The sequence below is a fragment of the Diplotaxodon limnothrissa genome, linkage group LG1, assembly GCF_057381915.1.
Source record: "Diplotaxodon limnothrissa isolate DT_005_m linkage group LG1, D_limnothrissa_male_GT1.1, whole genome shotgun sequence".
In the NCBI taxonomy this organism is placed as follows: Eukaryota; Metazoa; Chordata; class Actinopteri; order Cichliformes; family Cichlidae; genus Diplotaxodon; species Diplotaxodon limnothrissa.
The window spans coordinates 29664904-29681404 of NC_140596.1; the positions used below are offsets into that span (position 1 = coordinate 29664904).

General features: G+C 41.4%; 1 protein-coding gene across 1 annotated transcript in view; it reads right to left on the reverse strand.

Annotated features, from left to right (window-relative positions):
* The window catches only part of fbn1 (fibrillin 1), a 74443-nt gene that overhangs the window by 11867 nt on the left and 46075 nt on the right, over positions 1 to 16501 (reverse strand). Inside the window, exons 39-54 of the mRNA XM_085349505.1 lie at positions 8538 to 8606; positions 8300 to 8425; positions 7281 to 7403; positions 7032 to 7190; positions 6866 to 6937; positions 6651 to 6776; positions 6431 to 6553; positions 5545 to 5670; positions 5347 to 5463; positions 5130 to 5255; positions 4915 to 5034; positions 4242 to 4367; positions 615 to 767; positions 430 to 492; positions 218 to 337; positions 8 to 127 (exon numbers count right to left, since the gene is read on the reverse strand). Coding sequence (XP_085205631.1) covers positions 8 to 127; positions 218 to 337; positions 430 to 492; positions 615 to 767; positions 4242 to 4367; positions 4915 to 5034; positions 5130 to 5255; positions 5347 to 5463; positions 5545 to 5670; positions 6431 to 6553; positions 6651 to 6776; positions 6866 to 6937; positions 7032 to 7190; positions 7281 to 7403; positions 8300 to 8425; positions 8538 to 8606 — 1869 coding nt within the window. The remainder of the gene's footprint in view (positions 1 to 7; positions 128 to 217; positions 338 to 429; positions 493 to 614; positions 768 to 4241; positions 4368 to 4914; positions 5035 to 5129; positions 5256 to 5346; positions 5464 to 5544; positions 5671 to 6430; positions 6554 to 6650; positions 6777 to 6865; positions 6938 to 7031; positions 7191 to 7280; positions 7404 to 8299; positions 8426 to 8537; positions 8607 to 16501) is intronic.

A 16501-nucleotide genomic window follows, 5' to 3' on the forward strand; every position in this document is an offset into this window, starting at 1 on the left:
CGGATACCTTCGCAGGTCATCATTGGCCCAGGCTCAAAGCCGTCATCGCACGCACACTCAAATCCCCCAATAACATTAGTGCATGTGCCGTTTCCACAGGGATTTCCAATGTCGCACTCATTAGTGTCTGTGTTGAAGAAAAAAAACGAAAAAAGCGACTCAGAATGACTAAAAGAGCAATCAGGAGGATAAGAAAAAAGAAAATGACCTGACTGACCTTCACATCTGACTCCACTAATGTCAAGGCGGTATCCCATGGGACATTCACAGCGGAAAGAGCCGTCCGTGTTAATGCACTGGCCATTAACACAAGGATTATTGATGCATTCATCAATATCTACAATCAGAAATGTCAACACAGATTGAAATTAAATGCCACAACCATAACAGAGATATTGAAAAATGCAGATTTATTATCAGCCTATTTACCTTTTGGATGTTCATCTGGCCCACGTTGATATCCCTCGTTAGGGCAGAGATCGCGATACCCCTCTGGAACCGTCAGATGTCAAAAGTCATCAAACGTTTTGATCATGAGCTTACATGAATATGAGCGGTTTCTCACATCTATGTGTTTTGCGCAGCAGTGTCTGTTTTATGTGTAGAATACACACCCTGTCCTTTGATGGGGCAGATTTCACAGGGGTCTCCCCAGCCTTGACCTGGCATGCCAATGCAACAGCACACTTCCTTGGTAGTGTTTTGAGGTTTTGGAGCCTGACAGCGCCCATTTTCAAACTTGGTATAGCAGTAGTTCACACGGACATCTATGGGATAACACACATAGAGAAGGCAAGAACAGTGAATGGTGATAAACAGATGGATGAAATATCTAGAAGCGCAATGTCGTCAAGATAATCTATATCAAGTCAGGATCCTGTCTGGCTTGTTTTGGCAGAGGACAACTGGTTCTGAAAATCTAAAACCTTTCAGATAACTCGAGAAACTATTTGACAACCGTAAAGATTGTAAGAAAAGTTTGTTGCCTCTGAATAATTCAATAAATCAGTAAATCCATAGCTGGTTGGTTCACTATAGCCTCAGCCTGAAGAAGAAGATTCCCAGGCACAAAGATTATTTGATTAAGGCAAATATGACAAAACTCTGTTTTTTCAAACAACTCAAATTTTTTCGTGCTTTCTCAAACTGGGGTCTTGAGTCGTTATGGCAAGTTAATCACTGTGATCACCATCTTCCTGATTGTTTGTTTCTGTTGTTGGTTTCAGTCTCCTTTCATTTTCTGGAAGCTTTGCCACAAACAATTGGCTGTAACAGACAAAAGAGCTTGAGAATCAAAAATCCACATGAATGAATAATGAGCAGGCTTAGTCCGAAAATCATCCGTGACATTTCGGGAAAAGTTTGGAAAACAATCAGTCATGAGGTTCAAAAGTTACGCGCATAAATGGTCTGAGCTTGAGCAATTGGTGGTGCCAGAGTGCTCAAGGGCAAGACATGAAACTAACACAAAAGAATGAAGAAACTATTCCTAATCAGTGTGGCAGAATCCTACGTTTTTACATGAAAAATACGAAGAAGAAAATGAAAAAGAAGGAAGCTTCATTTCGGGCCCCTAAACAACAACCATGTTAAAGGTTCAGAATTAGAAACAGCTGTAGTATTATGTATTCTGCGGCCACAATGTAAAAGCTGTAAAGTCTTACGTAGTGCTTGTACCTGCGACTTGATTATTACGTCAGTGTACAAAACAGGACCTCGATATGAGAAAAAGTGTTCTTGTTTTCAACCATTTTTTAATTGTACAGACTGAAGTTGCATAATTATTTCCACTCACCAATCTGTGTGTGTCTGGTTACTCCAGGACTAAGCAGCCCCTTACTTGTAATAGGAAGCATATGGTTTCGCTCTCCTGCTAACAATGGCCTTCAGTGAACTCAACACAAATAAGCTTTCTGACCACCATAGATCACTCACACACCTGGCTCAGGAGCAAAGATCACATACATGAACACCTGGTGCTGTGAGGAGAATGTCAAAGAGTGTCACATTACTTTCCTCCATGAAACGGATTTGTCAGCCTCTCTGCGAGAGATTGATGGAGCTCTATGCACAGCCCCTTGCAAGTATATGTACACATATGCACGGGTGCATTGGAATCTCCAAGTGCATATCTCCTTCATATTTTGCATTTTATAAAAGGAAAATTGTGAAATAAAGAAATTTTCTAAATAAACAAGAGAGTCGCCTGATAAAAAAAAAAAAAGCTTTTAAATGAATCAACTCTTGGCTAACAATGACAGCAGGGACAACGATCTGAAGTGTGGTGACAAATATTTAATAGTTATAATTATGTTCATTTGCAAAACCACTGAAGCATTATAATTTAAAACGTATCATTAATTGGCGAGCGCTGGTGGCCAAGTGGTTAAGACACATACCAAATACTGCAAATGCAACTCCCCTAATCACTGAAATGGTTCCATCCAAGGACTAATCATGCGTGTCATCACCCTCCTATTCTCTCTTTCTGTTTTCCTACCAGTATCGATTATTGCGACGCCAGAAAAAACATGAAATTCACAGCCTCTTTCTTCACCGCATATCTGCATTTTGTGAATGATTCTGTTACCAAAGAATGTTAAACAAACATCCTGCTAATAGAGAAACTACTGATATCCTTCACACTATCTCGACATTTGTTCTTTCAAGCCACTTTAAACTTGTGAGGCTCATTTCTGGGAATGTTACTAACTGCAGTGCTGAAGCTGAGTTTGTTTTGATGGGTGGCCTCATTTTCTTTCCCTGTTTCCAGGCAATCAATAGACGCCAATGGGAATGACATCAAAAGCATCACTGTGGCACCTATGCTGTCACAATATCTGTCACAAATGATTATACATACAGATTAAATTTAGAACTGCACAGAGCACAGTGACAGTGATCACTAATAAATCATTGATGTCAAAGAACCTCAGTGACCATCAGCGATGCACAAAATCACAACAACAGTCACCTCAAGTCGCTCTATGCTGCAAGATAATCGCTAAAATAATACAGAGAAAACCCAAACAATCAGACGACCCCCTTGGCAACAGTGGGAAAGAGAAACTCCTTTTGACAGGAAGAAACCTCCCGACAGAACCAGGATCAGGGAGGGGCAGCCATCTGCCACGATGGGTTAGGGTGAGGGGAGGGAGCCAGGAAAAAGACACACTGTGGAAGAGAGCTAGAGATTAATAACAAATAATTATTGAAGTCAAAGCGGAGTTTGAAAACAAATAGTGAGTGAAAAAGAAACACTCGGTGCATCACGGGAAGCCCCCCAGCAACCTAGGGCGACTGCAGCCTATCAAAGGGAGCTAGTTCAGGGTCACCTGACCCTAAAAGCTTTATCAAAAAGGAAAGTTTTTGGATGTGAGTAGAAGGATTTTAAACTTGTTTTTAGATTTAACTTTCTACTCGTTCTTGTCCCCGTCAGTACTCTCTCTGCTATTGCATACGCAGGCTACATAACTCTTCTTAACTTGTGCTGCTTTAACACTATATTGCATAATGCCATAATCCCTTTTGTGGCCGAGAACTACGTCTTCATTCATTATTGTAGCATTCATGTAAAATACAGATGTCACGGAGGAGAGCGGTTAGCACAAATAAATTTAGGCTTTGCGGTCAAATCTAAATATGTACATCTATTCCAGTCTGCTAAATTATGAAGAGTATAATCTAAAATAAAACAATGTTATTCCTCAATGTGTTAAAGGGCTGTTTTGGGTTATGCAGCTATAGAAACTATACGTGCATTTTGGAAATCTCACCATCATCAGTGTTTTCTCAGTAATACACACAAACCACAAACTAATTTACTGCCAGTGTTACTCACTTTCCACCAAACTCCTCCTGTTTATCCCCTAACCTTCAGTCGAACGCTTCTGGTGATGTCATCACTTCAGTGTTTGGAGAGGGAACTCCCTAGCAGAGGACTCAGCGCACCCCCACCCAATCCAAAATACACACATATACTGTATAAACACACACACACACACAAGTGAGGAAATGGAAAAGTGATCTGTTCAGAGCCACCCTTGGCCTTGTTGAGGCAGCAGCAGCAGAACCAGCTGGAACACAGTGTGCTATCATGAAAGAGCAGGAAAAGCCGGACACCACTGGCTGCTGCTTAGTCTCCACTAGTGCTCACTTTTCACTGTAAAAGCAAACGCATGCTATAATTTCATAGCTTCTTTTCCCATCCGTCTCACTCCCACACGTGCACACACAGTTACCTATACATCTCCGTCCAGACGCAGAGAGCTGGAAGCCTTCAGGGCACAAGCAGGTGAAGCTTCCTTGAGTGTTAGAGCAGGTTCCATACTGACAGATCTCAGGTGACTGGGCGCACTCATCGGTGTCTGACATAAAAGAGAGAAACAACATTGTGAACCTCATTAAATGACATTTCCAGTTGTTTAAACCATTAGAAGCATTCCAGTTTCCAGTATGTCACTGCACATCTAAATGTCAGTGTAATCTCGCACGTGAATAATTGCACGAAGGCAGTTGCCTCACTGTTACATGTTCACTTATCACAATAACCAGCTGCTGTGGCTGCTTCTGATGCTGAGAATTCATAGCTGTTCCTCCCTTCGTCTAGGAACTCAGCACAAAGCAGGAATGTATTGAAGTCTCCGGAATATCTCCTCATCAGCCCCGCTATACAAACAATCCATGTTTTTTGGCTCAGCCTTATTCTCACATGTGAAAGGAAGAAAAAGGGGGTCTGACGAAGCTTCCCCTCCTCTGGTGCACTCCAGTAGAGCTGATCTAAGCTAGTCTAAGTTAGATGTTAGCAGAAATTCACCTCTATGTGCATTTTTTTTGCTTCAGTAATTCTTGTTTTTCACCTCTCAGTTTTTTTTTAACCACAACACGGAATGAATGGGATTTATGACGCTCTACCTTCACAGGTTTCCTCATGAAGGTGGTAGCCAGGTGGGCAGATACACCTGTAAGAACCATCCAAATTCAGGCAAGTTCCTGCACCACATGTGCCTGGATTCACTGCACATTCATTAATATCTGAAGAAAAGGGATGATATAAATGTACATATTATAGAACATATCTATATCATAATTAGATCAATATCAAAAAAGGACAAACAGCATTTCCTTACCTCCACACAGTCTGCCGTCTAAAGTGAGCTCATAGCCATCATTGCACACACAGAGGAATGTGCCCACTGTGTTGACACACTGCCCGTTTCGACACAAGCCCCTCTGCGTCGCACACTCATCGACATCTGCTCGGCACACAGGCAACACAACAGTTAACACAGATGCTATGGCTCTTCTTCTTTTTCACTTTTTCTTTACTCACGTCCACACACGCACCTATGCAGTCGCTGTTGTGCGAGTTTTGAAAGCCAGGATAGCAGAGACAGTTGTAGGAGCCTACGGTGTTCTTGCAGGTCCCGTTTCCACAGGGCTGTCTCTCACACTCGTCCACGTCTGAAACCAGAGAGCAGCGTCACAGTTTTATCACCTGGCAGAGGAACACCGGTGAGACTGATGGGAAGTAGCACCGCTTACCGACACACATCGACAGGTCCCGAGTTGCTTTGAAGCCATTGGGGCAGACGCAGCGATAGCTCCCCAGTGTGTCAATGCAATGGCCTGGATTGCATATACCGGGGTTCTCGTCGCACTCGTTACGGTCTGAGACAAAAGAGAAAAACAAATGTCACACTTTGAATCCATATTCAAATAGTATTTAGATATTTTATCCTCAAACAGTTACTAAAATTCATATATTTCTTCATAATACATGAAACTGACCAAACATTCTTTTGCACTATAACTCAATAATTAGACTGCATGAGGCCAGTGTAACATCATCAAGTGCAGCCTGAGCGTGTCTGGGTGTTAGGACTTGCATGAAAAGCAGGAAGCAAAACAGGATGCCGGCATAACATTCACTTATCGTTTAGGACTCTCCAGACTGACAGCAACATGATTTAGATATGCTGTAGCACATGTTCAGCAGCTCAACACCTGCTTCACATTCTCTCCTCCTTAATAACAAGCCCACCATGAAGAATTCAGTCTCAGGCTGACTGTAACTGTGCTGCCTCTTTGTGTGCTTTATCTCTGGCAAATAACTGGCCAGAATGTGCACTTCAAAGAGTTTCGCATAACCGCATTTGATAAAGCTGGAAGAAGTGAGACAGCGTTAGCGTGAGGCCACAGAAAGACCCTGTGAAGTTAGCATCTTTCTCAAGGGAATGACAGAGGGATTTCTGGCTGCTCTTTTTTGGCTAATGTTTTCTATCATTCTATCCATCTGTCCACTAATTTTGTCTCCATTTTATGCCATTACAGGAGACGACTAAACTGGAGGCTGATTATACAACTGCAGTGTAATTCGAGTGCCGCTGATACCGCAAACATTTTTAGCTAATAACCAGCACATCCTTACCAAGACATTGCCCAGTGGGAGTGAAGCGGTACCCAGCTTTACACTCGCATCGGTAGCTTCCTGGCAAGTTCAGACAGTCTGCATTTTGCTGGCACACCGGTCCATTCTGACACTCATCAATATCTGACAACAAGAGGGACAGAGATGTTCATACAGCAGGCATAAATATAAAAAGACCAAAGTAAAACACAGGGATTCTACAGCAGACTGCAAACGTCACCTTCACAAATCAGCAGCTTGTCGTTGTAGATGAAGCCAATGGGGCACTCGCACCTGAAGCTGCCGATCATGTTGATGCACACTCCATTCTCACAGATTCCCGGAATTTCCCTGCACTCGTCGATGTCTGTCAAATGAACGAGAGACCAACGGCGGCATGAGAAAAGAGAAGCGTTCCTCCTCATCGCGTAAGCGTTTCAGTGTGAAAATCTTTACCAATAATCTGTCCAGTGGTGATGTCGATGTAATATCCCGGTCTCTCGCTGCCACACAGGATCGCAAACTCATCTGAATGGACAGGAGGCACGAGTTTATACGAGTTCATCGCCACTTCCGCGTGCTGGTATATACTACGTATTTACTCTACTGTTCTAGACCTCACCGCTGCTGGGCACAGGGCACTGTTCGCAGGGTTTGTTCCACGCACGGCCGATGTTGTAGGAGCAGCAGCACATCTTTTTGGTCATGTTGAAGTTTAGCTCGCCGTCGCACGTTCCGTTGTCAGAGTAAAAGTTCCTGTAGCAGTAGCTCTTCCTCATGTCTGTGTGTGGTGCGTTTGTGAGAAATGCAGAGTTGCAGGTAACCCTAAATACGACAGCGACAATCGTGAAAACCCAGCAAGCCTACCTACCCATGCAGTTGTTCCCTCCGTTGACCTGCATGTAATCCACAGGGCAGATGCAGGTGTAGTTCCCGATGGTGTTGTAGCACTGGCCGGGGCCACAGATGCCTGGCCGTTCACACTCATTGACATCTGTACACAGAGAGAGCAGCACGGGGGAAAAAACATTCCTTCAGTAAAGGTGCCAGCTACTTCTATGAAACATATTTTGGTCCACGCCTTTAAATATATTAAATTCTTTATCAGCATTACTCCTAAAAAGCCATGAGCATGCCTATGAGCCCAGCTCATAGCTGAACAGTTCATTGACCACAAACAAGGAGGACTTGCAGTGCTAGACTTTTGTACTTCAGGTCAACAAAAACACACTAATTAAACACTTTCCCATGATTATTTTCATGTTGGCTTGAAATAAAATATCCCCCTCTGCTGTTACTGCAACTTACTGCATGTGTGTGCATTTCACGGGGGGGGGGGGGGGGGCAAAGCGTGAAATGTGCACGGTGGACCGGCGTGTCTATTACACGCTTTCGGCTGAGTTAAAATGTCACTGTCAACCCATTAAGCCTCCTGCTCTCCTCCTTTCTCTGTTCCCTTTTCTCTTTTTTAAACAGCCTTCTATTTCATCGCCTTTCGTTCCTCTCTCCGTCATCACTGGCGTGCCTACAGGGGACACTGCGTACTTCCCCAAGGAAAGAGTTGACCACATCAGAGCCTTGCTCTTCTGGACACAGTTAGCGCTCTCAGCTGTCTCATCATTCTGGCTGAGCTTTGCTGGGTTAGCAACAAACGGGAACTAGAGCAGACACTTATTGAGCTGCAGTGTTGTCTATGGGACAACAGGGTCCAATATTTTCTTTGCCTTTTTGCTCCCAGTGCTTCTTTCTCTCTCTTTCTCTCTCCATGTGTCACTGAAAGAACATCTCCACGGCTGGACTCAATTTCCTCCCCAGTGAAATGTCCCAGGGCCAGAGCTGGAGACGGATGGGTCACCTGTTTGTTCATTTGTGCATGTGTGTGCTTAATACCTTCACAAACTCTGGTGTCCAGGTTGAGGGCAAAGCCTCTTGAACATTCACAGTGGAAACTACCAAATGTGTTGATGCACCGTCCTCCCTGGCATAAGCCGGGCAATTCCTGACACTCATCGATGTCTGTGGGAGAGAGAAAGGGAAAACTCAGCACCATTGTGGGCTGGTGTTTCTGTAAGTATACCCAGGGGCGACCTCAAAAACAAAAAAAGGCATAATAGCATGTTGCTACAACCTTCCAAGATGACAGTGATGGGGTTTGGTCTGAAGCCTTCCCCTCCAGGACACAGAGTCTTGTACTGAGCTGTAACACAAAACACAGAAACGAATTACAAGCCTGCATCAAGGGTGTGCGTTATAGCAGAATTTGCCAGTAATTGCGATGAATCGTGGTGCTTGAAAAAGCCATTTTTAGTCATGCACTTGTTTCCTTTCGTTTTCTGTCGTGCTTTTTGTGATCTCAGCGTTAGCCACAGAGCCCAGAGGACCGGACATGACTGCAGCTACTCAGAATTACAAAGCGAAAAGAAAAAGGTTTTGTTCTTGTCACAGAAGCAAATAGTTCCCTGAGCTGAAAAGGATGAGTCATTCCCTGTAATGTTTTGAAACATCTGTTGGCAATTTCCAAATAAGTTGCACAAAGCTGTCTCATTTTTACCAGCAACAGCAATTACAGCAAACACACTAATCGCATGGCAAGAGAAGCCAGCATGTGAGTCTGCATGTAAGCAGAGCAGCTAGTTTGCACCTTAAGACTCCTGATGTACTCTGGTATATTAATATATTTTGATCTTGGATATGATTTTTCATATTAGTTTACAGATGCCCTTAATTTGAGGAAATTAAGGTTTGGTTTAAGGAAATTAAGGTCTGTTTTGTTTACCCTGCCGCAAATAGATGGATTTGACAGGGTTATTGATTAAACATAAACACCAAATCTTTTTCTTTCCTCTACATTCAAATCTAATTTTTAAACCACAATTCAAAACAGCCAACAGCTAACAAGCCAACCCATCCCACCAACAAGAATACAGGGTGAAAAGTCAAGCCGACAAGGAACTGTCAAAAATCACATTTCCAGGAGAGACCACTTCAGCCAGGGTGCAAAAGCTTAAGAGCGTAAGAGCATATATAAAAATGTTTACATCCTGGAGAGGTGGAGGTATGCACAAGAGAGAAGAGGAGTCAATAGAAGCAAGGTGGAAAGGTGAACATGCAGTAGAGTAGAGGTAGTGAAGGTAGGTGAGTTTAATACTTGGGGTCAGGCATCCAAACAAATGTGTACACAAGTGAGGTGAAGAAGGGAGCAGAGGTGGGACCAAGTCATTGTCTTGCAAGTCTCAAGTAAGTCTCAAGTCTTTATCCTCAAGTCTCAAGTCAAGTCTCAAGTAATGTCAGGCAAGTCAGAGTCGAGTCTCAAGTCACTGGTGTAAAAGTCCGAGTCAAGTCACAAGTCTGAAACTTTGAATTTCAAGTCCTTTCGAGTCTTTAAAAAAAAAAACGAAAAAATAATGTTGCAGTTATATGCTAAATGTAAATATTAGACCATGTAATTTTAAAATCTGTGTTTTTCTCAACACATGACAAAATAGTGAACTTAGAAAATATACACAAATTGTGAAATTGCACCTCTTTAAAATGCAGCTCAATTAAACCTAGCTCCAAGAATAATTTTCACCGACAGTTCTGAGATACGCTGCATGTTATTCTTGGATGCGGTTGTAGGACCAGCTTTAAAATCGCATGACAAAAATATCATACACATTAAAAAAAACTGTATCACCAACGTAGCCTGGACAACATTTGCTAGTTAGATGAAGTCAGCTATCTCATCTTAGCATATTTATTTCAATTCAATTCAATCTTTTTTTTTATTTTTATAAATTTTATTTTCAGTCACAGCAGCATGTTAACAACAAAACATTGAACATACAGTAGTTTGCTGTTCAGTATTTACAATACCCCAAAAGATAACAGAAATAGAGAAGGAAAAAACAAACAAACAAACCAAAGAAACCCCTACAAAACAACAAAAAACAAACAAACAACAACAAACAAATAGAAAAATAAAATGTATAAGGGACATTCAGCGTACAGTTAGCTATGATAGCGATATAGAGATATGGTATCTGGTCATGATAAGGTGGTCATTTTAAATGTTTCCATGTACATCAAGAATGGCTGCCATGCCCTAAGAAATTTGGTGGTTGAACCTGCCAGTGTATATCTCATCTTTTCTAAATGTAAAAACCTCATGAGCTCCGCAAGACACTGTTCATGTGTGGGAGGAGCTTCCTGCTTCCATCTTAAAAGTATAAGGCGCCTTGCGATAAGTGAAGCAAAGGCAATAGAATTCGAATAGCATTTTGGCAAAGTGATGTCTTGAGGTATCACCCCAAAGATAGCCGTTAGAGCAGAAGGCTCATATTTAACGTTATACATCTCTGACAGAGTGTTAAATATAGACACCCAATAGGTATGAAGATTGGGGCATGTCCAAAAGGTATGAAGGAGCGAACCTGTTTCTGCTTTACATCTGTTACACAGAGGGTCAGCTCCTGGATAGAACTTGGCTAACTTTTCCTTGGAGATATGTAATCGGTGTAGGACCTTAAATTGAAGGAGCCCATGCCTGGCACATATCGAAGAAGAGTGTACCCTCTGGAGAAAAGATTGCCAGAGCTCATCTGTTATAGTCATCCCAAGGTCTTTCTCCCACTGTGCTTTAAGGATGAAGAGAGAAGGAGATTGAAGATCTAATAGTATAGCATAGATTTCTTTAATCGCCCCTCTCTTATGAACGTTTATATTAATAATTTTATCCAAAGAAGTTTCCTCAGGTAGTTCCGGAAATGAAGGAAATCGACTCGTTACAAAGTGACGAATTTGTAAATAGCGGAAAAAATGTTGCCGAGGAACATTAAACTGCTTCAGGAGCTGCGTGAATGAGGCAAAAATCCCATCTACAAAAAGGTCTTTGATATTTCTAAGGCCATTACTTTCCCATATTTTAAAGGCAGAGTCCATCATGGAGGGTGGGAACATATGGTTTGAGCAGATAGGTGCTTTAATTGACATTAAGTGTAACCCCAACCTTTTCCTACATTGCACCCAGATTCTGAGCGAGTCATACAACAAAGGGTTACGTTTATAGGTGTATAGTTCTAATGGGAGAGCTGAACTCAACAAAGCTGATAGGCAAATTTTGCCACAATTGGATGACTCAATTTGGAGCCAAGCTGGAGTCTCTGTAGTAACATTACTCATCCAGTACAGCATATTACGAATATTTGCTGCCCAATAATAAGACTGAAAGTTTGGCAAGGCTAATCCACCCATTGGCCTAGTCCTCTGCATGAAATCTTTACGAATTCGTGGACTTTTGCCATTCCAAATAAATGCAGAGATATGCTTATTCAGTGTTATAAAATACTTATTGGGTAAGTAGCATGGGATACATTGAAATAAGTAAAGGAACTTGGGAAGTATGTTCATTTTGATAGAATTGACGCGGCCAATTAATGACAGTGGTAAATTGTTCCACCTCTGAAGATCTGTCTCAGTATTTTTAAGCAGCGGGACAAAGTTTCTTTCATAAAGATCTTTGTATGAGTGGGTAACCTTAACCCCCAGATAGGTCACATACCCTGATTTAACGCTAAATTGAAAACCTGAAAATGAAATCTTTCTGGCTATAGAGTTGACACAGAGAAGTTCACTTTTATGCAGATTTAACTTGTAACCTGAAATATTACCAAAACATTCAAAAATGGCAAGAGCACGGGGAAGAGAGCATAAAGGCTCTGACATATACAGCAGGAGGTCGTCAGCATATAAGGATATTTTGTGCTCCTGGTCACCTCTGAAGATGCCCTTAATGCAACTGTCAGCTCGCAGTTTAATCGCCAGTGGTTCAATTGATAATGCAAAAAGAAGAGGGGATAAGGGACAACCTTGTCTCGTACCACGGAGAAGTGGGAAATAAGAAGAGAATAACGAATTTGTTCTAACACGTGCCATAGGTGAGGAGTAAAGTAACTGAATCCATGAAATGAAATTAGGGCCAAATCCAAATTTATGCAGAGTATAAAACAGATAATCCCACTCCACCCGGTCAAATGCCTTCTCAGCATCGAGTAATAAGGCAATTTCAGGGGTTGTAGTTGACTTGGTGTGTAATATGTTCAAAAACCTGCGCAGGTTGAAAAAACCATGCCTACCCTTCACGAAACCTGTCTGATCTGGAGAAATTAACAATGGTAGATGTTGCTCTAGCCTGAGAGCAAGTGTTTTTGACAGTATTTTTAAATCTACATTTAAGAGTGATATAGGACGATATGATGAACACTCTAATGGATCTTTATAATTCAATTCAATCTTAATTGGCAGACTTCATGTCCATAAAAACAAGACAAAAAAAAAACAAAAAAAAAAAAAAAACACACACACACAACACTCCCCCCCCCCCAACACAAGGTATACACCATTAAATATATATATGTATATAAATAAGTATCTAAAACATTTGTAAAAACATAAAACCATAATATACATAAAACACAATTACTTAAAATAAATCAATAAATACACAAACACTTTAACCAGTGCTTTCTGAGACTGGATGAGTAACGGGAACCACTCACTGTCGGATCTGTGAGTGCTAAAATTATACTGTTACTCGAACCATCCAGTCGTTCTCTAAAATTGAACATTAGCTTCCTTAAAAGTGCTTTAAAAGTCCAAACACCCACAGCTACAAACATCTGGCTGGCACTACCACTTCTAGGTATCCTGCAAAGGATTCTCATCGCATCATTATATGCAACATGCAGCTTCTGCATGCTACATTGTTTGTAGGATGACCACAAGGGGGCAGTATATAGCGGTGTGCAATACGCTTTAAACAAAGCCACTTTAACTGGAAGTGAACAAAAGCTGAATTTGCGTGCAATAGTATTTGCCTGCACATAGAGCTTACACCGTTGTCTGTATATGTCATCATCATCATTCATTTGCTCAGTAATAAAGTGACCGAGGTATTTCACCTTTTTATGAACTTCAAGAGTTTTTTGTGCCAGTTTAAACAAAGGGAAATTTAGCTGTTTATCCTGCTTGGTTCTACATATCAAAACAGCACTTTTAGCAGCATTGTACTCAATGTCATATTGCACACCATATTCAGTACAGACATTAAGAAGATCCTGTAACCCAGCACTGCTTGGACTAAAAACAACCAGGTCATCTGCATACATAAGATGATTTATCAGTGCTTTACCTAATATACACCCAGTGTTACAGGCTCTCAGTTGTATGGACAAATCATCAACATACAAATTAAATAAAATTGGAGACAAAATCCCACCCCGTCTAACACCATTGCTGACACCAAAGGGGGCAGAAATACTGCTTCCCCATTTAACCTGCATGTTCTGATGAGCGTACCAGTAAGAGAGAATCCTCACGATGTATTGAGGAACTCCCCATCTCTTCATTTTATCAAAAAGTTTTCTGTGGTTCACTCGATCAAAAGCCTTAGAGGCATCAATGAAAGACATGAGGACAGATGAATTTTTAGCCCTGTACAAACTGACTATTTCCTTGAGTGCATATATGCACATGTCAGTGCCGTGCTTTGAAGCCAAACTGATTATCCAGAGAAGAGATGAACACACTAACTCTGTCAAACAAGATTCTTTCTAACACCTTAGATAAAATACTGGCTAGTGCAATCGGCCTGTAATTATCCAAGCAGCTCACTTTTGCAGCTTTGTCCTTCATAACTGGTACCAGTAAAATACACAGCATTGAGTCTGGTAATATGCCATGAATCATAAACCCAGTGAAACAGAGTGCTAAAAGAGGAGCTAGCCTTACACTAGCATGTTTTAAATGTTCTGCAGTGATGTGATCCAAACCAGAGGATTTATTATCAGACAACCTATGAATGGCTTCATATACTTCATGTGTCCTTACACTTATTGTGTCATTACTCATGTCAAGATTGTCCTCATATGGTTCACTTTTTATACAGTTAAACAACGCACTGTAATGCTGTCTCCATAATGCTGCAATGTTATCTGCCCCAGAAACACCTTCAACAGTTGATGGTAGAGATGGTTTACAGTTATTAAGAGCTTTCACCTCTTTCCAAAAATCTGCCGTATTATTACACAGCATTTTCCTGGCCAAAGAATCTGCTCTTAGCATTTGCTCATTTTTAGTTATAAAGCGAACAGCGTACTTATATCTGGCATTCGCACATTTTTTCTGTTCAAATTCTGGGCCTTGTTTAGGCCTTCCAGCCATGGCCCAACATTTATAAGCTATGCGAGCTTCATCATGGTACATGGATACATGTTCTTTCCAGCCAGGTCTGATGTTAGGTTTCTTATGCTTATATTGTTTATCAAGCAGTGTGCCACTTTTATACAGAGCAGTCACTATATCATCATACATGGAGCAGAGTAAATGTTTATGCACAGCATTCTTACAGTTGACATCTTTGCACAAAATAGCTTCTTTATTTATATGCATATTAATAATCATACGGTTCTTGGAGTGAGTGCATACACTCATGAAGTTTAGTAACTTCCGGTCACTGCAACAAGTCCAGGTACAGTTTACCGACGGATGGGTGCAGGACCTTGAAATGCACCGTGTAGAACGAAAGACCATCGTACATATCATAAGTTTACCAGTCTCACAAATCGTCGTCATAAATACACATTCCTTAACCGTTTATTAATATAACCTTTGAGCTCAACGGTAATTAATTAGTAGTGGAAATAATTTCTGGTTCATCACAGAAATGTAGCAGTGACAATAATACTGTATGCTGTAATCGTACTGGACAATTAGTGATACAAAAAAACCTGTTTTATCCTGTGAATAAACGTATATGTTTTTGTCAATGTACCATAATAACAGAAGCGAAACGCAATATTGTGTCAGGACAATTCACTATTTATGCACAATAAATAAAGGAGCATAGCGCCACAATTTCTGTTCAGCGCCAGACTTGCTTGTAACCTATATCACCAATTATGTTATGAAAATGACGTATTAACTACTAAAAAACACTGACCTTCGTGTAAATGCTTGGAGCAGACTAACCTGTGAGCTGGAGTGTTCTGGGACGTTATATTTGATCTTTGAATGGCTGCAATCCAGGCCACCCGTCGCGTCTTTGTTACTTCGGAAACATGGCTCGAACAATTTCTCTTCAACGACGTAATCCGATAACAACCGATCTCTTTACCCGTCGGCTTCCCGTGGCTGTCATGCGACCGGCTATTGCAGTTAATAATACAACGGCTTCTTGACATTTTTGTGTTTCTTTTTATCGCTGTATAACTGATTTTAATTGAAAGCCTGCGTGAGCTAGTACCGCTTGCCACGAGTTCCCAGAATCCTTTGCGGTTCTACCCGTGAATGACGTCACATTTTCAATCTCTATATAATATGCATGTTAAATTTTATATTTGGGGTAAAATATCAAGTCTTTTCAAGTAAACCGGTTCAAGTCCAATTCAAGTCCCAAGTCATTGGTGTAAAAGTCCAAGTCAAGTCACAAGTCTTAGAACATTTTTTCAAGTCAAGTCTAAAGTCATAAAATTAATGACTCGAGTCTGACTCGAGTCCAAGTCATGTGACTCGAGTCCACACCTCTGGAAGGGAGTGCACGCAGGGTGGAAACCATGTCAGGGATGATTTGTGACAGAAGGATAGCCGCAAGAATGAAAGGGAAGCTTTATAAGATGGTAAATCAGAGGGACCAGCTCAGGTTGAGCAGTAAGGCATAGTGGAGATACTGGACAAAGGATGCTGAGTATGAACCTGCCAGGGAGGATGAAAAGAGGAAGACCACAGAGACGTTTCATGGATGTAGGGTTGGTATAACAAAGGAGGATGCTAGGGATAGGGTGAGATGGAGGCAGATGAGCTGCTGTAGTGACCCCTAAAGGGGGCAGCTGAAAGAAGAAGATCCTGGTACAAAGAATGGTGTTGCAATCCATAGCTAATCTATCCCTTATGCCTTATCCCATAACTGTAGTTTGACTGTGAGGTGTGTTTCACCTTTGCTCTGCTTATGGATTTGGAGACTCATGGAACACTTTTTAATCAATTTATCTGACAAATGACATGTATTGGTTTATGCACAAATGTAGCCTACTTGATAAAGTCTTCCTAAATCCTAGC